Source organism: Sardina pilchardus, chromosome 21, assembly GCF_963854185.1.
Source record: "Sardina pilchardus chromosome 21, fSarPil1.1, whole genome shotgun sequence".
NCBI lineage: Eukaryota > Metazoa > Chordata > Actinopteri > Clupeiformes > Clupeidae > Sardina > Sardina pilchardus.
In genome coordinates, this window is record NC_085014.1 from 30,305,341 (window position 1) to 30,328,689 (window position 23,349).

Below are 23,349 nucleotides of genomic sequence, written 5' to 3' on the forward strand. Positions count from 1 at the left end.
AGCTTTTTAAATATTTCCACCACTTTAAGGATGTCCTCATACAAGATAAACCAAATTTCATTCTTCTAGGCGGAGCCAATTTCACAGTGTCCAGGTGTCTGACCTAGTTGATGTTGATGCCTTAATTGGCAGGGTAAAACATCTTCCTGTTTCTGTCTTTCCTATAGACTGAGCTGTTCCAGAGGAAGTTAGTTTACACAGTGGTGACATCTTGTGAAATAGGCTTAGGCTATGGCATAAAGAGCTGATGGCTGACATATACATTATGTCACTAATGCATGCATCTAGAATATCTAATATAGAATATATTAGAAAAAAAAACCTTTTCCACGACATTCTATTTTTTGAGACACCTATGAAGTATTACACCAAGCGTTTGGCATGTTGAACTAGCCATGATAGGGACTTGTATTATGATACGGGAAGTTGAGGTGGTGCTACTGGAAGTTGGTCCACGTTGATATGACGGCTCTCCTTTACTAGCTTATGCGCAATGGCAGTGGATATTACATTATTATTCAAAGCTAGTGTCAAAACTGTGAAAACGCGTAATAAAGCAATAGGTCTTGCTTTTGAATCACAGAAAGATGAACTGCTCAAGAGAAGTCGACCCATCAATGGATTTTCATCCAAAGCAAAGGAGGTGGTGAGTTTCCATCAGGATACGTCACGACAATTTCACGTTAGCTATCCAGTTTACTCAGTAATCGTTAGCAAAACGTACCCAGCAGTAATTGATTGAGAATTTAGGTACTTGTTAAATAAACTCAGCACCAAACCAAGAAAGTCATTGTTTCCAAACCAGAACTTTTTAAACACCATGATGTCTTGATCAAAAACTTGGACCCCTTTTCAGTGTAAACTCTCCAGACATGTGGATTCTACGATGAGTCTACGTAGAACACAACTCTGAGATCGATTCACTGCCTGTCAGCAAATTAATCAAGTTCTAGGACCAACATTCTTCCATGACATTAGTTAAATCAAGACTTTGGTTGAATTAACATTAATAGACCGCCTTGTTAGCAGAAATGTTGCACTGGAATAGTCATAGGACTTTGATGGTTCATGTAGCCTGTCAGCAAATTAGTTACAAATACGTGAAGTTGCAACATTCTTCCACATAAACATCAACAGAACATCTTGTGAACATGCACAGGCCTATGTAGCGATCAGCGAATTTGTCAAATTACTACGTGAACAGAACGTCTGGTAAGTAATGTAGCACACTAATAGACGTCGATGTTTCATGGTAGGTGCATACAGTATGGGAATCCAATACTGTAGTAAACTAGAAAAGCACTCCGCGCCTCCGTTCCTCTTATCATACATTTTAACCTAAATTATTCAGATAGCCACCAAGTGGCCATACATGGCATCCAACGTTTTTCAAGACCAAGTCAAGACTAGTCCAAGACAGAGTCAAGGCTGAAAAAAATATTCTCAACCTTGTTTCACATCACTTATAATTGTGTTCTGAACTACTTCTTTGTACACTGTTAGGTTCTATTTTTTGCCAAACTCAAAATTGGCGTTTAGTGGGAACGTGTGCACATACAAATTAAGGTGCAGTAGCCAAAATGTCAAAGATCCAACATGAAAAAGAAGGTCCACACTCTTGTTCTCTGTGTATTTAATTTATTAGAGTAAAAGTCACGTGTTGAGCCCTTTTGTTCTTCATCAGACATTTCGAGCCCTTCGGCTCTTCATCAGACATGTCTCGAAATGTCACTTTAACTCTAGTAAATTAAATAAACAGAGAGCAAGTGTGCGGGCCTACTTTGTCATGTTGGATCTCAAAATTGGCCGCAATAAATTATTTGTGGGGTAAGCTTGTTAATAAATGTAGCCTATCTTTATTGGGGAAAAAACCTTAGACGCAATGACAACTGATAACATAAACAGCTTGCTGCCATTCTCCTTCCTCTTCATTAACATTTCCAGATTCTGTTAAATAAATGTGAAATAAATGTCATAAATTAGTCTCTTCTACACTTTTTGTTAAACGTGATTTCTACCTTGTTATTCGTTCAACTCCAAAAATCTGTTTTTGATTTCCATAGATTTCAAATATCACAAAATTGAAAGACTTCCTGCTGCAACACAGAAAGGACTATGTGAACCTGGGCAGGTAAGTGTGTTTTTATCTTTAGGAGTGGCCTTCTGCAGTTTCGTGCAAATTCTCAATGCGGCTAATAATAACTATCCCAGTCAGCACAAGAAGGTCTGCAAGGCGTCTTGAAGATGTGTTCGAAAGGTCTGCTGGACAGCTGTAAGATGTATTCTAGAGAGCGTTTGCTCATCTGGCAGACGTATCTGATACAGTACGTCTTGTTAAGATCTTCAAACAGCATTTAGCAGCCGTATCCCAGATGCTCATCAATACGTCATAATAGGACATCCATCTCCCTAACGTCTTACAAAGATCTTATAAAGTTAGCCTATTAGCTGCCTTGCAGCAAGCCCACTAATGACACAAATAAAAATCTGCTAGCCTCTATGGGAATTTTAACACATAGGGTTAACATACTGTACAGTAGGCGTTCCCATACTTATGACCGCTATATTTTAAGGAAAACATTTATTTATTTACAATACATTATTCATTCACAAAGAAAGTTGATGTCCTTAAAGGTTGAATATTTCCTCATTTTCTTTATTTAAGGCATTAAGATCAATTTCCAAAAGATGATTTTATATTGTCAACTTGTATGTGTTCCAATATTTATGGAGGGGACTGTATCATGTGATTTCCTCCTGTTCCTTTAACATGGTTATGTATTGGTGTGCTCATCTTTTTCAGCCTCATCTCATCAGATGTAACACGCATGACAGACACTGAGAGGGATCAGATTGATCAAGACGCTCAGATCTTTATAAGGACCTGTTCTGATGCTATTAAACAGCTACGGATGGAGGGTAAGACTGATTACATCACCATCCATACTTTTTGCAGCATCTGTATATCTGCTGTGAAGTAGGCGTCCTACTCTCTCAGCACAAGGTTTAACAGCCTATGGCCAACTTTTAGATGATAATGAGGGTAAATTCAAAAGAGCAAATCAATCAAAAGACACTGTTATGAGGAAGAGCAGAATATGCATTTACAACTAAATAATATATATCATAGGCTTTTGGGGCAGCTTCGCTACATCTTATTATGATAAAGATAAATAATAATAATAATAAGTAGAAATGCAATTCCAAGTAATTAAAAATGCAAACTTTTATAGTTAAAACAGATAATATTGATATGGTTGCTAAGTTGTTGCTAGGATAGACATGGTGGTTGCATAGTTTCACCCTCTAACCGCCAGGGTTTAAAAGAACAACATTGAATTTTTGCATAAAAGGCCATGGCTTGAAAGTGGTCAGAGATAGCGTTCTACTGTAAATGTAAAAATCATTGAGTATGATCAAAAGTTTATGAAGGGGGTTAATTTACTCATCTAATTTGCATATTATGACGTCACAGGATGGCAACCACATCAAATTATGCACCTTTCGGAAAATACTGGTTGTTGAACATATTTGAGCAGTTTTACTTTGTTTTTTGTCATTTCACCGACATAACAAACAAACAGGAAAACAGTCACATGTAAACCAACAATAGTAAACTATTACTATAGCCACAAACCCTATGTTACTAAGCAATATAGCACGAGTGTGAGTCGGTTGTTGCTGGATATTCCCACGGGTGTTGTACGGCCGTATAGCCACGAGGCCGGAGGCCGAGTGGCGCAGGCAACAACACCCGTGGGAATATCCAGCAAACAGCCCACGATCACGAGTGCTATATTGCTTTTATACAACAATTCTACCACTTGTTTTTTGCGTTCATTTCCCATTGTTTAAATCGCTAAAACTGTCTTGTTTGTAGAACTACTTCTTTCCGCCACAAATTTCTCTTACGTTCAGGACAAACTGCCGTTTTAGTTCTAAATGGATGGTTGCTATTGCCAAAGGCCATGTAAGCGACTGCGCGACTGTCGTGTTGCGCCGGATAGTTTGTGTCCACATTGTATCCGTTAACATTCTTTAATGAACCTTTGTTACATCGTGAAGAAGTTAAAGGTGTGCTATGTCAAGGCGGCGCGACGCGACTAAAATAGAAACGGACAGCGCGACAAAACAGGGTTGAAGAAGTCGCGTAGCAAAGCAACTTGTCGCGTTCGGTCGCATCGCATTCAGTCAGGACATTCCAATTGAAAATACAGCAATGGAACTGATTTTGTTGCACGCATTCGGTCGCGTCGCTTGCAGTTAGGACACGGTGTAATATACAATAAAGTAGCCTGGTCAAATCAATTCATATCGTGGGTGACTTTAGTTCTCCAGAGCCCTATTTTCACTAGTCCTGTGGGGTGTACTACAAATCTCGCTGGTCATAACCGATCGCGTGTTTCACTTATATGTTATGAAAAGGAAACATGTCTTCTATGTGTGTTTCTTGTGAGTAATACAGTATCAAATCTGGGCTTGAATCGAAGCTCTGGATGTCTGCCAATTAGTAGTACGGATGAGATTTGTCACCCTACTTGGATCTACCGTCTGTTTTAATCAGTGATGTTGTCTTTTCACATTCTCACATTCAAGTACCGAGTCCTTGTACCAAGTTTGGCTTAAGTACATCAAAGTGTTGCTGAGATGCAAGCTCACTTCCTGTATTGCACCGCCAAATGATGCCAATTTCCTAGTGCGTCCTCACAATCAACAAGTCCCCTTTCCAAGTTTGGCCTTAAAGCTTTGCTGAGATAAAAGCTCACTTCCTGTTTATTAGCTCCATCGTCATATTTGATTGGCTGTCACAGGCAAATAAACTTGATAATTTTGGGACAAAGAATGTGGAAGTGAGGTTGTGTTAGAAGTGGAACTAATAAATGAAGCTAAATGAGGTAAACGACATTGGATTGGATTATCTTTAATGTTCCCTAGATGCCATTTGGTTCACAACAAGTAGCCAGCACAAATACACCCAGTCAACATAAAAACATGTGATAATAAGGACCTTCAAAATGTAGATGTAACATCAAAGCCAAGTCAAAGTGACCTCAAATTTGATATCATATCATTTCATGACCATAAAGGGAGTTTCATGTGTAAGATATATCATTTTGGGTAACAAAGATGGATCAATGACCAATGAAGTGGGTTTTAAGATTAAGTGATGTGAGCACAATTAGAATTCTGACCAAAAATGTTCCTTGAAGTACCGAAGCACTCTCTATTCAGTGTATAAAGAAGTCAGGCATGAATATTCTTATTGTGTATTACATGACTGTGCACTTGTGTGTTTGTTTCTTTATGTGTGCAGCTGAGAGACAAATGATCTCACTACAGATTAAGGAACATCATGGTGCCATGCTGGACCTTGTAGAGGTGTACCTGAAAGGTAGGGTCAGAATTATCTATGGAAATGTTACACCTTATACCACTGCTTGATTGAATTCCCTATTTTGCTGATGCTGTGTTTAGAAAGTCAATTATTTTTCAGATAATTTCACATTTACAAAGTAGTTCCAGTTTGTTGGCCGCATTACATTTGTATATCAATTGGCCAAACTCCTTGACGAGATTAAATTAACTATCACATTGCAACAGAGCTACACATGAGTCATCTGATAGATGTTCAGAGCATGGCAACGTGGTAACATATGGCAGATGGCATTTAGCTCACCTCACTGCAGCAGACTAAGTAAAACAGCAAATCTACAAGCTAAGGTTCAACAGAATCCAGGGATATGCCGTTTGAGAGAGATGGAACTAACAACTGGCCTTTGGCCTTAGCAACCATTCATTTAGAACTACTAACGACAGTTTGTCCTACAAGTTGAGACATTAGTTGATATGTGGTAGAAAGAAGTAGTTCTAAAAGCTGTAGAATAAATGTGCTATAAAAATACATTTTACTCTCTTACTTATAAACAAGACAGTTTTAGCGATTAAATTGGAAATTATAGCAGCAAATTAGCACAATGCAAGTGGCAACAGTGGTATAAGCGGGATAATGGACTGCACAGCATTTGGTTATCGGCGCATTGCGACTGCATTACCACCTTGAAAGTTCCTTTATTTTTCTGATAACCGAAAGCCATGTTGTCCATTATCTCTTACATAAACCAACAACTAAAATGTGGCTTATTTGAACTTTTGTTCACATAATCTTTTATTCTCTAACAGGTGTGTGCAAACTGTATTCAGAACAGAGGGCTATACGAGTAAAACGAGTTGTAGACAAGAAGCGACTGTAAGTGGGAGTACATGTACTTTTATTACAAGACAGGAAGGCATGACATCTATCATAAGCGTCAACTAGCAGATTAATTTATTACATTGCAGTGCTAAGACTGCAGGGAGCCTATAAGATCATGCCATGATGCCTTATGATAATCTATGGTTCACTAGTTTGCCCATCAAAATGAATTTAAAGATATTCTAAAAAAGGCTTAAAAATGTTTTGTGATACAAAAAATGTGTAGACTAGGAGTCAAAGCAGAATCATAATTATCTTATTTTTTTTGTCTTTTACCAGTTCAAGGCTTGAACCTGAGCACCAAAGTAAGGTGAAGACTCCTCCAGAGCAGACCATGCAGAAAGCACAGAAAGAGGATAGCAGTGGCACAGCAGGTAAACAGAAACACACAGGCAGTTCACTTTTAAAATGTTGGCTGACAGAGATTCAACACCCATTTTTTCCCCTTTTTCATTGGATTTTTCTTTTAAAAGAGAACAACATGAAATACACAGTCAAGAGACAAGACTAATAACATTAAAAAAAACCCCACTCATCTACACGGCAGACTATTCAAAGAAGTTGTTGTCAGTAAAGCAAAGAAAGGCTTCACTATTGACTATTAATGGTATGGGGGCTAATAATGTCAATTCTTCCTTTTCTTGTCATAATCAGAGAATGAGTAAAAAATGATCATCAAACTTTGTGGGCATGCTGTCTTTGCTCTTTTGTAATCATATAAACTATATGCACATTTCTGGATAGGTAATTTTCATGTATAAACAACTTCATTATATCTGATTTCACAAGGGGGGCTTAATCATTTTGGCCTTAACTGTATATATTCTTCCTGTGGCACATATAAATACATATAGCAATCACTTTTGTCATGCATGATAGACCTTTCATTTCCTACAGTACTTTTTATGTAGCTAACATTTTCACAACAAAGTCAGTGAATGCCTGTCTTCTTTGCCTATTCACTTTCAGAGAAGACAGTGACCGAAATGCCAGGAAGCAGTGCACCTTTATGGGAAGACAGCAGAACAGATGATGAGCTCTCGCCTGAAGAGATACAGATGGTACAAAGTGTTTTATCAAATAATTCCAGAAAACAACCATGCAATTTCTTAGTTTGTGAGCCATGTGATATTGAACTGCTTCAGTAGCTTTTTTGTCATAATTACCTTCCTACCTGTCATGGAGTTATATTTTCATATGTGTCTATTGGTGGAAAGGTGTGGCATGAGCTAAGGAAGAACCCTTTGAATTTTGGAGCACATGCCACCTACACACATTTAGTTTCCCTTTAGCTAACTTTTACTTGTAAAATGTTTTATTTGCCGCTGCTAATGTTGCAAGAAACGGCACTCAAACGCATCTTTTTAGGTTCTTCCTTTGTCCATGCAACACCTTTCTGTCAGGTTTTATGAAAAGCAAACCAGTAGTTTTTGCATAATCTTACTAACAAACACACAAATAGAATTCCAAACATATTTTTAAGGGTTTTGTAACGCTATCGTCCTGAAATGAGATTAACTTGCGATCCCCATTTATGGCGTCAATTTCATACTCTTGACACCTGAGCACTTAATCATAAGAATGAGTGCAGCAGATGTAGCCTAGTCAGCACAAACAATGGAAAATCACAAACTTGCACAAATCGAAAAATCTTGCTCCATACTCATTAAAGGCGAGTGTTTCGTTGACACATTTCGGCAACATTGGGAGGTTCTTTGCTATGTGAGTCATTCCGTGTGAAATCAGACAAAATCCAGGAAAATGGTTGCAGCACCGACTCGGATTTTCTTCAAAGTTCGTCTACACAATGTTTAGGTTCCATGACTAAAATCTGTAAAATATTTTTGTTCAATTCTATTGTTTTCATTGTCTTTTTGTCCTTGCCTTTCTACACTCTCTAAATGACCTTATCTTGGAGGCCATGTTAAAGAGGAATAATGCAGGATTGGCGATTTCATCTCTGGTTTCGGTTTCGTTTTTCGTTTTCGCTCGTTTTATGCTTGCATATTTCTCTGCAGAGCTTCCCCGACAGCTTTAGCGTGTATATTTATACATATATAGGCTATATATAAATATATAAATTGCAAGCGTGGTTCTTCTTGTTCCTTTCGCGTCTCTGACTTCCAGATGTAAACAGCAGACGATCGTTTATCAGAAAGTTGCAAGGTTGTAATTAGCGGATAGGGACACTAGGGGCGGGAGGAAATGTGACTGTTTTCGATAAAACTGGTCAGTCAAGCAAAACAACGATTTCTAAGCGATTTTATGACTATGAAAAAGTTGCATAGGGTCTCTTTAAGGTATTCATATCTTAAAAAGCGTCATTCCTAGCCTGACTAAACTTTATAGAATGGACACAGTCTCATTGGTTGTACAGAAGTCCCTAGTTTCTGAAAAAACATGCAAAAAAAGTGATATTGAGGGATCTCACTTTGGGACACACCTGCCAAAAATGAGTATTTGTTCTAGAAATATAATCCTTAATATAATTGTTAATGTTGTCTAAAAATGTAAAGTCTCCAAAACAATTGGTCATGACAATAATAAGGATAAAACAAGATGTGTTTGTATTTTTGTGTCATTTTCATACACCTGAAATGCTATGTGGGGTAGGTGGTAGGACCATGAAAATTTATGTGGAAAGCACAAAGTATATGGACATTTAGTGTGTGTCAATATTGTACCGAGTCCCATTCACAGAATAAATGCATGTAGTTACAGGTCTTTTGAGAACACCAACAAACATTTACAATAAAAAAAATGATTTTAGCGCCCTCTGAGGTGAAACTCAACATAGGATTTTGCTCCTTTTTCAAGGCATCTGATAGATGGGGCCTCTCTTAACATCCCTCCTCGATCCTCGATGCTCGGTCCTCCAGACTCGTTCCCACTGATCTATAACTTGCACTGGATAGACTATCCCATTGTTGCCGCCCCATCATTCTTTATCTAGATCAGTGAGAACGAGGACCGAGGAAGTAAGGGAGGATATAGAAGACGAATGAGGGCCCTTTTCCGCCGACAGAGAACCGGCTCCGTTCCCGTTCCCGAACCAACATTTGAACCGTTCGTCGTGTTTTCACCAAACAAAATCCGGTTCGGAACGTGGCACCTTGGTTCGGAAGTCGAACCAAAAAATACTTGGTTTTTCCTGTGAACCGGAGTGGGCGTGTCATTGCGCAATTCAGAGGGGAGAAGGCTAAAAGCATGAGTTTTCCGTCCATATCAACTGTTGCTATGAGTAAACAAAACGATTCAACTAGCATTACACTGCAGACGTTGACTAGCATTTTAAACAGCTAGTTTCTGCCGTTTTTTATGGGAGAACGGTCATATCACTCTCCCCTTTATGCATCTCATTAACTTTTGCTTTTGCATGCACCACCCATTGTTGATGACGCATCCTTGGTTCGGTTCAGACTGGTGTAAATGCGGGCTGGTTCACTAGATAGCACCACAGTTCAAAGAATTCTGAACGGCACCAGTTCAACACCAGGTTCGTTTTTGGTGGAAAAACGCCTTGAGAGGCACCCATAGGCTTCTTGAATTGAATGGAATGGCTTTATTTTACTTGTCATATTACAAAAATAACAAGAAATTCCTAATATCTTCGAAATAAAAAGGATGCCAAATATTGAATATATCGAATTATGTATTAGAAATTATATTTTAACCATTGACCTAAAATGGGCCTATCATTCATTGGTGGCTATGAAGTTCTCAAAGGCCATTTGAATATCTTCATACGTCGTCTTATCCAAGGAATACTGCCGTTCTGTCCTGGTAGTAGCTTGGGCTGGCACAGCACAGATGGCAGGCTTCGGTTAAAACATAATTTCAAGCACATAATTCGGTGTATTTGGCATCCTTTCCATTTTCTAGGTACTAGGAATTTCTGCGTATATTTGTAATATGAGAATTAAGATATAGCCATTTCATTCAATTCAAGTAGCTATCAGAGTTAATGGCTTGCAAAATACCATACTGTTTCACCAGAGGGGGACGCCAAAGTAGATTTTCTTACTAAAAATGTTTATGCTGGTGTTCCCAAACACTATGCATTTATTTTGTGAATGGGACTCGGTACATTATTGATACTTTACACACTAAATGTCCATATACTAAATGTCCAACACGCCATATTTTATCCTTATTATTGTCATGGTCATTTGTCATGGAGACTTCAAATTGTGGGAAAACATTAATAAACCAATGTATTTCAATAGAAAATAGAGACTGACACCAAGTGAAAAAAAGAAACAGCTTTTTTCATACCCTCAATATCAGACTTAATGCACATTTTTCCAAAATCTAGGGCCCTTTCAAAAGTCAAGAGACATTTAGTACAGACTTTAAATTGATTACAAATGCTAATTATGAGTTGATCTTCCACCCTAGAAAATGTGGGGAGGCTAGGGAACATATTTGTCAAGATATTAATGCCCAAACATGGCATGTGTTTTTCAAGCTGTAAAAATGAAACAATTTCAAGGTCTGAAAAAGATATGAAGACAGATGATTTGCACAGAAATATTTCACAGGCCTTGGTTGTAGGACCCATTGATGATGTAGACAAAGTCTGAACAAAATCTGAGACGGTGCAGCAACAACCTTTTCTGATTTGACATGGAATGACTTGTGTAACAGATCGCTGTTAATAGCAACAGGTTTTGAGTTTCTGATTCAAGTCATTCACAGGCAAGCCTAATGGATTTAAGAAAAGAAAAAAAACCTTCAGTATGGCCTTCTCACCATGAGAAAATGTATGGTGACAGTGCTAAGAGATGGAAAACTTTGGCATGCTTGGTGAAGCTTGCATGTAATATTGAGCAGCATTCTTTGTGAAAACAAAGCCTAATGTACCATTGTGTCAATAGAAAGTCACCTATTTAAAGGTACAGTCTGCATTGTAATCCTTGCCTTCCATTTAGTGTGTGCACTTGTAAAACGTGTGATTTAGCCTACACATTGGCACAATGTGAAAACAGTTAGGCTAGGGCCTACCGTTTTACTTTAGCAGGAGAGGTATAGTACCTACAATGTTACTTTGAGAGGAGAGGGAAAGTTGTAATTTGATTCTATTTCTAACTGAAATATCAACAACATTCCAGCCGCATCCTCTTTGATCAGGATCAGTATCTGCTAACCTGACTCTCGCCAGATCCTTGTAGTTTGCTGAGCTTCACACATGGATCTGGGACTTCTCGATTGGAGATGTATTTCTGAAGGCGGGGCCTTGTAAAAAAAATCCTTGCATGTGATTTGATAAACCACTTGAATGACGTGCTAGGCCACTTCAAGCTCTTGCCAAACCCAGTCGGAAGAAGAGTGAAAACATCCTTACCACCAATAAATGCCTTCAAAACCATTCTCTGTTCATCTTTTAAAGAATGAATACTCGATAGATTCGACAAAACGGTTGAAATAGCAGAATCAATGTCAGCACAAGACTCCTCGCTGCGTGCCGCCATTGTTGTTTGAATCAGACAGTCACTTCAGCACTACATCACATCTATGAAATCCCCTCCGGCGATCCTGATTGGTTCATAATTTTTTGCTCCATTGAAGGAGTTTGCATTGCCCTCGAGCCCAGACCCTTGTGTGGAGCTCAGCGAAACGCCTCTGGTGGAGCATGGTGGAACTACAAAGGTCTGGCGAGAGTCAGGCTAAGTATCTGCAGGCATGATTCCCTGTATTTTGTACTTCTGCCCAGGGGACTATTAGGGGGCTGGCGATATAGTATTATCATCAAATAGGCCTATACTGAACTAGAAAAGCACTCAGAGAGTGCAAACCTCCGCCAAGCAAACACAAAACCGCCTCCTGCATCCAGACGGTGATACAGATCACTCCCATATATAGTTTAAATGTAAAAGCTGTTCAAATTAATACAACTCACATGCCCACCAAATCTGGTCCATTTTCGTGTATGTGCTGTATGTGTCAACCACAACAGACAACACGCTAGGTGGCGCTATAGAGTCCCTAAGCCACACCCTAGGCCAGATTGTTTCTTCCTTGGGTCATTTCAGACCTTCCCTGAAAATGTAATCGAAATACATCCATACCTTTTTGAGTTATCCTGCGAACAAACAGACAGACAAACAAACAAACAAACCAACAAACAAACCAACAAACTCTGATGAAAGCATAATGTCCTTAGCGGAGGTAATAATTTAGTCAAAATCATAACTTTTTATTGTAAAATTCATAAACAAGACACAGAGACTCCATGTTTCAATGTTATTGTTGGCAAAATTATCATTAACTAGTTTTGTATTGTAGTCCTCTTCTATGATTTAATCTGGCATAGTCCTTTGCTACTGTACTTTGCTCTTTCATGAACACGTTTCTTTAGGCTTTACAGGCTGTATTGTAATATGATGTATTAAATGTATATATCTGCATTTACCAAAAGTTTCCATAAAATTCATCAGATGTCATAATTTGAGGTCCATATCAATGGACAGAATGAAAACATTTTATTCAAAGCTGACATTGAGTAATAGTAAACTACATTTCATTGGTTGTGTTTCTTTTCTTCTAAATTGTTTGTCTGCTGCAATTATATGGGGAAAATAACTATATGCTGTGATATCAAATCAAATTGTGACATTTGCTTAGTCATGTGCCCCTAAAAACTAAGTAAGGAAACTGGTGTATATCTAAACAATAGAAACTAATATGTAGCTGTTTTCTCAGTTTGAGCAGGAAAATCAGAGATTGGTCAGTGAAATGAGCAGTCTGGTGGATGAAGTCAGGTAGGTCTTGCTTTCTTTTCCCATTTCCAGTTAATTAGGGCCTAAGCACTAGAGATGCAGGCTGTGGCCTGCACCAAAGGCGTGAAGCCCTGTTGTTTCCGTAAGGATTGTTCTGAAAATGTTTAGGGTCTAAGCAACTTTTGAATTCTGTGAGACATCACAGAAACATATTTAAAATACATTGACAGACACCCCAGCTCTATGAAAAAATATTTTACAGTAAGATTCATGGGACATTCTGCCGTCCTTGTGAAATACTAAGCAGTAGCTAAAATACCTAGACTATCATTAACGCACCATGATAGGGTGTCCAAAATGGTAGGTAGCCTCCAATACAGAAAGTTAACATATCCACATATGCAGCTTGATCATCTATGTTAAATTAATATATTTCCATCTATGTTAAATTAATATCTATGCATTTACAAATATATTTGAATATATGATCACATAAAAGCATGATCACATGACCCTTGATGAAAACGGCACATTCTCTTATATAGTTCATATTTTACAATTTGATATTTTAAGCATTGATCAATAAATATTTCACTATTGTCTTTATTTAAAATCAACCATAATATCAGTATAAAGAGGAAGAAACACACACTTCTATTATCTTTTATTCTATTTTATTGAAAATCTAAATTTTTGCTGCCATTTCAGCTGCACTGTGAAAAACCCTCTCTGTAGGCAGCCCAGGCTCTGAAAACTGGAAATCAAATGCTGCGTTGCCATTGAGATCAGATAGGAAGGAGCTAGTTCAAGGGATTAAAAGTATTTTAGCATGTTTGTACTGAAATCACTGTTGTTATAGCCATCCATGTGTGTTTACTTCTGACTGACTTGGCCATGGTTTTGGTAACTATTAACTTATTAAGTGATGATGCTAGCCTGGTTGTAAACTAGACCCTGGAATCTTTCAGATTAAGGGTCTGGCCACGCATAATGAAAATGGGGGGCAGCATCAAGCATGCATTTGAAAATCTCACTGCACGTAATTGGATAACACTACGACCAATGTTTACTCTGACTGATTCTGGACTTCGATAGGCTAGCGCCTACCACTTCTCAAATGAGACGTGGTCTGGCAACCAGACGTTCATTTTCTCGTATTCTGATCTGTTCATTGGGCACCACAGATGTCTATCAAATGCGTCTGTGCATCACTCATCATCGTCTTGCTTTCCCCCCCTGTTCTGGGATTGGTCAAGTCTGGTTTTCACCATACTAAACTCAATCTTTTAAGATTGAACATTAGTCTGGGGAGGCTGCACTTTGTTTCTACTGTACTTCGCGTCGCTTAAGTTTTGTTATCATCACGTCAACGGCCAATAGCGTGCCAGGACTAGAGTATGGCCGTTTCTAATTGGAGCCAAAGGTTCTGACAGTAAACAATTTCAATTAGAGATGCACTGATTGCAATTTTTTGGCCGATTCCGATTTCCGATTTTTCATAGAATTTGACCTGCCGATACCGATTTTAGCCGATTTCTTCTAACCACTTTACAGCACACTCAAAGAGCTATTTTCTATATTTTCTTTAATAGAACATGTTAATATGGAAATATAATCAACTTTTCAATAATGGAATGGCTGGTAAAAAAATGTGAGCAGACACATTCTTCTTCAAGTCTAATTTCAGCTGCAGTAGGCTATCAAACTATAATGCTTCCCAGTGTGGGACATTCATTTCACACACTACTAATAGAAATGTACTGCAGGAACACCTATTTTATTCTTCTCACATTCCATATCCAACTGTAGATATCTTCAGAATACTGATAAGTGTATAACTGGAAAGTTAGGTGTACATACAGTACAGACCAAAAGTTTGGACACACCTTCTCATTCAATGAGTTTCCTTTATTTTCATGACTATTGACATTGTAGACTCACACTGAAGGCATCAAAACTATGAATTAACACATGTGGAAATATGTACTTAACAAACAAGTGTAAAACAACTGAAAATATGCCTTATATTCTAGTTTTTCAAAGTAGCCAGCTTTTGCTCTGATTACTGCTTTGCACACTCTGCATTCTCTTGATGAGCTTCAAGAGGTAGTCACCTGAAATGGTTTTCACTTCACATGTGTGCCCTGTCAGGTTTAATAAGTGGGATTTCTTGCCTTATAAATGGGGTTGGGAATCAGTTGTGTTGTGCAGAAGTCAGGGGTGATACACAGCTGATAGTCCTACAGAATAGACTGTTAGAATTTGTATTATGGCAAGAAAAAAGCAGCTAAGTAAAGAAAATGAGTGGCCATCATTACTTTAAGAAATGAAGGCCAGTCAGTCCGAAAAATTGGGAAAACTTTGAAAGTGTCCTCAAGTGCAGTCGCAAAAACCATCAAGTAGGGGTGTGCAAAAAAATCGATACGTATTCGAATCCCGATTCAAGCTCTACCGATTCAGAATCGATTCATACATTTTCAAAAATCGATTCACTCAGCTCATTTACGTTTTTCGTTTTGTGATGGCGTGTACAATGAATTGAGCTCGCCATTCCCATAGATGGCGCTGCGTCGAATTCCCACTGACGCCTAAGCACTCTGGCAGTAATGAGAAGAACGAGTGCAGCAGTAGATAAAGTAGTTTGAAGTCGGCGGCTCGGAGACGCTGCGAAAAATGGCAAACTTGACAGAAAGAATAATTCAACCTGCTCCATCCTCATTGAAGGCGAGAGTTTGGGCACATTTCGGCTTTTATAGCCTTGAGGGGAAGACGGAACTTGATAGGAATCATGCTATATGCCGGCTTTGCAAAGCGAAAGTTAAGTATTTTGGTAACACCACCAACTTAAGAACTCACATGGTACGCCATCACCCAGAGATTAACATTAAAGACGTGGATGATCAACAACCTACAGTACCTAACATACCAGTCAACCAACGCACTCTCTTTCAATGCTCTAAACTCCCACTGAACTCTGAACGGGCAAAAAAAATAACTCCATCCATAGCCTATTGCATTTCAAAAGACTTGCGCCCCTACAGCATGGTAGACAATGAAGGCTTTCGATATATGATGCACACCATTGAGCCTAGGTATACTATACCATCCCGTTGCCTTTTTACCGAAAAAGCGATACCTCAACTATATGAAGAGACAAAGGCACAGGTCACAGGGGACTTACAGAAAGCAACACGAGTTGCCTTGACCTGCGATGCCTGGACATCAAGAGCAGTTCAATCTTATGTGACCTTTACCGCACACTTTATCACCGATTGTTGGCAACTTGAGACTTGTGTTTTGCAAACTCGTGTGATGCATGAGAGTCACACAGGAGCTCATATGAATATGATGTTTCAGACTGTTGCTCAGGAATGGCATCTCACAACATCCGACCTAGTAATCGTTACAGATAATGCTACCAATATGGTAGCTGCTACGCATTTGGGCAACTTCGAGCACGTTAAGTGTTTCGCACACACCATTAACCTCGCCGCTCAGAAAGCTCTGAAACTGCCGACTGTATCACGTTTGCTGGGGAGGATTAGGAGAATCACTGGATTTTTCCACCGCAGCACCAGAGCAAGTCACATCCTTGAACAGAAACAGAAGCTACTGGAACTTCCACCTCACAAGTTAATATCGGCCGTCGCAACTAGATGGAATAGCGCGTTCAATATTGCTTGAAAGGTTCCTCGAGCAACAACCAGCCATTTGCACTGCGCTTCCCTCTCCCGAGGTGAGAAAGAAAGAAACCGACATCTGTACCCTGAGCGAAACGGATGTAACCAACGCCGAAGAAATGGCTGTGACACTGAAACCGATAAAGGAGGCAACCAACATCATGTGTGAGGATAGTACACCAACTCTGTCCGTGATTGTTCCATTGCATGCACAGTTACTCCACGACACAGAAACAGGCTTCAATGGTGAAAGTCATTGTCCGAGAAATCAAACCGGCCATTCACGAAGATCTGAGAGAAGAGAATGCCAAGAGTGTGCAAAGCAGTAATCAAAGCAAAAGGTGGCTACTTTGAATTAGCACATGTGGAATTATATACTTAACATAAAAATGTGAAACAACTGAAAACATGTCTTATATTCTAGGTTCTTTATAGTTTTGATGCCTTCGGTATGAATCTGCAATTTTCATAGTCATAGTCATGAAAATAAAGAAAACTCTTTGAATGAGAAGGTGTGTCCAAACTTTTGGTCTGTACTGTAGGTGCTACATAGGCTGAGATGTTTATACTGGAAAATGACAAAAAAAAAAAAAAAACTAACAGCCAATGGCATGCGTTCTAAGTCTACACTCGCCTTTGAACTTTCGCGATTGCTTGCGGTTACAAAAGAAGTGTCCATATTTGGATTGCGCAACGTCATACAGGATAAACGCAGATTTCCAATGACACCACGCAGGTGTTTTGTATCACGTTCGCGGTAGTGTATGAAACGTTAGAGGTCCTAAGGTAATGAAATACACACCTACATGTGTAATTCGGACTTTGTTGTTGTAGTAGTGTGAAAGAATAGGCCTACATGCAGGTGGCAAACCGAAGCAAACAATGTTTACACCTGCTGTGTCTCACCCTAAGTGTAGAATAACTACTCCTAGGCTACTGTAGGCTATGTCACTGCTTGTTGACATTTTATTATCATGTAGCCTATGGTCGCTAAAGTTTGATTATTTTTAATGTCGCAATCGGTTATCTCTATTCAGCTGCGCTTGTGGTTCAGCTGTGGGCACGCAATTAGCGGCAGCCAGGGACGGGCGGCGATGAGTGCTGTTTAGTAGTGAAGTGACAGCTTAATAAATTCCACGCAATATGGCAAAGCACAGTGTTCGCTGCATAGAAAAACTCATTATTAGTGCTTTATCCAGGCCTGACTGTTGGCTTTTGCTAGCTTCATCAAACTTTGATAACTCAGCTCTGTGATGTTGTTACAAATACGTGCGAGTGCATTTGACCGGCATAAAATTGGCAGGTCTCAGACTGACCAGCCGGTCGCCGGTCGCCGGTCATGGCCGATCACTTGAAAATCGGCCGATTCCGGTCACCAGCTGATCTATTGGTGCATCTCTAATTTCAATTTCAATTTAATTTCACTTATAGAGCGGCAAAACATTACAAATGTCTCATGGCGCTTTACAGAGTGTTAAACATTCAGAGAGCCCAGGAGTAACAGGGGCAAGGAAAAACTCCCTAGAATTGGAGATACATATAGGAAGAAACCTCAGACAGATCCACGACTCAAGGGCCCAACCCATCTGCCTAGGGTCAGTTACAGTAGAGTATAGTCATTTGTAGTATCAGAAGGTTCAAATAGTCCAGTGTAGGGAATAAATTGTCCATTAGTAATCCATTAGTAATTTTGGAAAGTAATGGGTCGCTAGGATGCGTGGGCCAGAGATCCGGGCAGGGAACCACAGCAGGCGATGGTAGGGCAGATAGGGATGACGATGGCAATGGCAGTCAGAGAGATGGGACTTCAGGTGTGATGAGGGCCAGGCACAAAGATGGCTGATGACTGGTAATGGTTTACCTCGTAGGTGAGGTATAGGGGAAAGGGAAGAGAAATAAAGTGGGTTAGTATTACTATAATTCATGATGGTTGGTGTAACGGTGCTGCTGCCGTCACAATCTTCCTACAGCTAGAGTTAATTCATACAGGAGCTAAGTACACAAGACGGACAACATGATTTCCAAACACTTTATTTGCACACGCATGGACATTTAACAAACATTTCAAACACTCACCATGTGGCATTTTACTTCCTGGTCTGGGGACTGGGAGAAGACCAGACGGGAAGTCGTGAGGGACATTTCAAGTGTTCAAAGTGTGACCTCATCGACGGGTATAGGACAAGTGTATAAGACAATGGGGGTGTTTGGGTTTTTTCTAAATATATCCCATGTACTGCGAATTAGCGAATGTTGTAATTGTATTGTAATTGTTGTAATTAATATGTAATTTCTATTGAGCATGTCCTTTTGATTAGCTAATTGATTAATTGGTTGTAATGGTTCAGGCCAGAGAGTTAAAGTCTCTGGGGGAAGTAGGGCACTGAGAGGTAGAATGGTCTGAGGTGAGCCACTGTGCACCTGCTTGAAACTTTATCTTGTGATTGAAGAGGATTTGTTTAAGTTACTTTTGCTATATTTGAGAATTAATGATTGATTTGGTATTGTTGGGAGTTTTGTTTTTTCTTTTATTTTTCCTATTTTCTCCTGATGGCATGCTACCTGCTACAAAATTGGAAATAAATCGCTGGCATTCTTCTTAACATCAACATGGTCTCCTGCTTTTCCATCGCTGCAAAGCCATCCCGATCACAGTTGGTATTAAAGGGACACTTCACCGATTAGCATTTAGCTTTGTATCTTTAGAAAACCAGTCATGTTTTTGAATGGTCATGCTTCATTCCCTTAGTTTGCCTTGAGATGGGAGAAATACGGATTTCAATGAAACCCATGAATAGGACTTCCTGCTTTCAATGATGTAAAATGATGATTTTTACATCATTGAAAGCAGGAAGTCTAACATTGAAATCCGTATTTCTCCCATCTCAAGGCAAACTGAGGGAATGATGCATGACCATTCAAAAACATGACTGGTTTTCTAAAGATACAAAGCTTAATGCTAATCAGTGAAGTGTCCCTTTAATAAGCATATCAATGGGGATATAAATGATTATATTATTACACTATAGAGGGAAAAGGCAGAGGGAGAGAGGGAAGTGGAGGGAGTTGAATGACAGGACACGGAGAGAGGGAAAGAGGGAGAGTTGAGAGAGACAGAGGGAGAGGGGAGAAGAGGAGTTGTACGGCATGACACATGAGAAGTCCATGACAGCGCTATGCTAAAGCAGCATAACTAAGGCATGGTGGAGAGTAGTCAGCACCAGCACAGGTGTGGTCAGTAGCCACCATGGGACGCATGACTGGGGCACCAGTCACACAAGCCCACAGCAGAGGTGGTCCGTTCCAATAAGACCCTGAAGTGGTTGAAATTCCACACTGCACCATACCTAAGTATGGGAGATCGATCTGCTGGTTTCCAGGCAGGGTTCACCCAACCTAGGATTGGTCCTCTATCTCAGGCAAAAATGAGGGCGGTAGTTTCCAGACTGCCTTAGTAGCGTGAATGAAATCACTGTGTAAGGCAGGATGGGAACACCCATACTAGGACTTCGACGCAATTGATAACACTATGACCAAAAACGAAAGTTGTAGCGCTGTCGTCATCAGTTTAGCTTGCCCACTTCTTTTTTGGGTTCCCCCGATTCCTGCTGTAAAAGTTACGTGCATCATTGCTCATTGCCAGAGTATCTTGCGGACACAATTCAAATTGTGCTCTCGCGAGAACTCTGGATTTCCAGGGTATGATGATGCAATAATGGGATAATAAGTCTCTTTCCGGGTCCTATTTTGTCCGCTATTCTGAGTAGCTTTTAAAGGTGCGCTATGAGATCCTGTTTGACGTCACTTCTGTTGACGTTCCATAAACACCAAAACAAAACAAACGCAACGCGCGCATTCATAGACATAGAACGTTCGGTAACACTTTACAGATCGGTAATAAGTGGGTAATGTTATGGTAATATGTATGCAATTTAATGGTAATAATATTTTTAAACCACACATTAATGTGTAATTTCTAGACAATTACTGTGCAATTACCATACGACAACAATGCAAATAACGTGGATTTAAGGGTAAAATAAAATGGTAATAACTGCTGTAAATATGTTCTTACCGAAGCAATAAAGATTTAGGATTTACTTATTGTGACATAATATGTGACCTGTTATCTGTTGTTATGATGAAATAAATGAGGTAATTTTACAATAACTATATGGCATCAGGGCTGTAAAATGCTGTTTTGTCTTTTCGAAAGGTTTTCTGTACGGTGGGGAGTTGTTGAAATCCTTTCGAAAAGACAAAACCGTATTTTACAGCCCTGATACCATTATTGTGAAATTACCTTATTTATTTCATCATAATAACAGATAACGGGTCACATTTTACCATCAAACTAACTACTACAAAAACCTTGACCGCTGTGTAATTGTGCCATAACACTTAGAAGTTACTATGTAATTTAGTCCTTCATAGCAACATCATGTTGGTATAATTATAGAAAGATTGTCACAATAAGTCAATCCTAAATATTTATTGTGCATATTTACAGCAGTTATTACCATTTTATCTTACCCAAGTTATTTGCATTGTTGTTGTATGGTAATTGCACAGTAATTGTCTAGAAATGACACATTAATTATTTGCAATATGTGGTTTAAAAATATTATTATCATGAAATTGCATTTATATTAACATAACATTACCCACTTATTACCGATCTGTAATGTAAAGTGTTACCGAACCTTCCTTGTGGAATCGGAATAAATTGTTGCAAATGCGACATCAGCGTTCTATGCTTCCCCCTTCTGTCGGACTGACTGTCAGATGACCTATAGCCAGCCAGCCTGTAACTTGCTAACTTTAAGACCGTTCATTTGGATAACAACAAGATAAACTTACTCACGTAACCTCCGGCTCTGTAGGATAGATTATCGAAACACGTTCTGCACAAACATTTCGTTTTCCATGAACTTGTTCCATTGAGTCTACTAGCCTACAGTAGTCAGGCTTTTTAAAACACTGCTAGCTACCATAGGGTATAAAACGAGTGGAAAAGCCAGGCCACAGGTAGCCCTAGGCAAACATACCAATGATTTCCATGCAAACTGAAAATTGGACGAGGAGTTGTGTTGGATTAACCCATTTACAGTTAGCGATTACAGTGGTACCTGGAAATGATGCATTCATTCGTCATGTTAGGGGCAGAATTTTTTTTTGGGGGGTGAGGTCTCTGTTAAACGATTTCCCCCCTCTTAATCCCCCATAAAAACCAGTCAAGTGAGGGAAATTAGCTTTATTTGTTATTAAAATATGACTAGGAGGACCCCAACGAATTTCCTTCCCCAACATCGGAAATCCTTAAATAAACAGTCTGATGGATAGTGCTGCCATAGCCTACTAAACATGCCTTAAAGGGATATTCCGCCATTTTTGGAAATAAGCTCATTTTCCACCTCCCCTCGAGCAAAACAATTGATATTTACCTTTTTCCTGTTCATCCAACCATTCTGTGAGTCTGGCGATACAACTTTTAGCTTCAGCCTAGCATAGATCATTGAAACGGATTAGACCAGACCAGTTTTTGGCACTCTACGCATGGGAGCTAAAAATGCAATATTACGTTGCTGGCACTCAATGAGTTAAGATTAGCATGAAACAACAAAATGTGGAAAACTTGAAAGGGCAGTTGCATTGTATGTCAAATCTCTCTCTTTCTCTCTCTCACTCTCTCTGTCTCTCTTTCTCGTTCTTACATTCTTTTTCTTTTAATTTCACTGTAGGCAAATAGAGGGGAAAGTGGTAGAGATCTCTCGACTACAAGAAATATTTGCAGAGAAAGTTTTGCAACAGGTTAGTCCATACCCTGTTAGTCTGATAAGGTTACTATGCTTTGTTAAATTTGTCATAAATAAACAAATACTATAAGCACTGATTATAGTCATTAATAAAATAAGTATGCCTTTCTTCATTCAATCAAAAGAACATGACCTGTTTTTTTTTTCAGTGAATGCAGTTCTCTTCTGTATAAAATGCCTTAATTTACTAAAAACGTTTGAAAACGTTACTGTAGAGAAAATGAAACTCATCTAAATGTATTTTCCCACAGGAAACCGAGATAGACAGTATTCACGAGCTTGTAGTTGGTGCCACTGAACATGTGAAAGAAGGGAATGAGGATATCCGAGAAGTAAGAAATATTTTCTCATAGAAATGTGAATATAAGTAATGATTGCTTTAATGTCTGCTTTAATATAAATATATATAATTGTAATTTATTTATTTATGTATTTTATCACTCAGGCTATAAAAAACAATGCTGGCTTCCGTGTTTGGATCCTATTCTTCTTAGTGATGTGTTCCTTCTCACTCCTCTTTTTGGATTGGTATGACAGCTAATTTTATGTGTGCCTCTGCAGAAGGACTCATCCAAATGTGCATGTTATCCAGTGCTATATATTCTTACCGAGACAACCACACACTTGTTAAATAAAATGTTGAAAGTAAACATAGATTTGTCCCTTTTTTCATACAAAAATGCATATGCATATATGTGCTTTAAAGAGACCCTATGCAACTTTTTCATAGTCATAAAATCGCTTAGAAATCGTTGTTTTGCTTGACTGACCAGTTTTATCGAAAACAGTAATATTTCCTCCCTCCCCCAGTGTCCCTATCCGCTATTGCAACCTTGCAGTTTGTTCAGGAGACGATCTGTTTACATCTGGAAGGCTGAGAC

General features: G+C 39.1%; 1 protein-coding gene across 1 annotated transcript; it reads left to right on the forward strand.

The window, feature by feature from the left end:
- Positions 1–445: 445 nt before the first annotated feature.
- stx18 (syntaxin 18) lies at positions 446–23,108 on the forward strand. Its single transcript, XM_062524935.1, has 11 exons — positions 446–646; positions 2,064–2,131; positions 2,804–2,919; positions 5,315–5,392; positions 6,181–6,247; positions 6,533–6,627; positions 7,223–7,314; positions 12,956–13,014; positions 22,394–22,463; positions 22,720–22,800; positions 22,914–23,108. The coding sequence occupies exons 1-11, from the start codon at positions 494–496 to the stop codon at positions 23,007–23,009; spliced, it is 975 nt and encodes a 324-aa protein (XP_062380919.1). The 5' UTR covers positions 446–493; the 3' UTR covers positions 23,010–23,108.
- Positions 23,109–23,349: the final 241 nt, after the last annotated feature.

Excerpts from the sequence above, each read along its gene's own strand:
- stx18 (XM_062524935.1), top strand. The coding sequence starts at position 494 with ATGGCAGTGGATATTACATTATTATTCAAAGCTAGTGTCAAAACTGTG. Across the intron at positions 6,248-6,532 it reads GTTGTAGACAAGAAGCGACT|TTCAAGGCTTGAACCTGAGC; the intron begins GTAAGTGGGAGT and ends GTCTTTTACCAG. Across the intron at positions 22,464-22,719 it reads CAGAGAAAGTTTTGCAACAG|GAAACCGAGATAGACAGTAT; the intron begins GTTAGTCCATAC and ends ATTTTCCCACAG.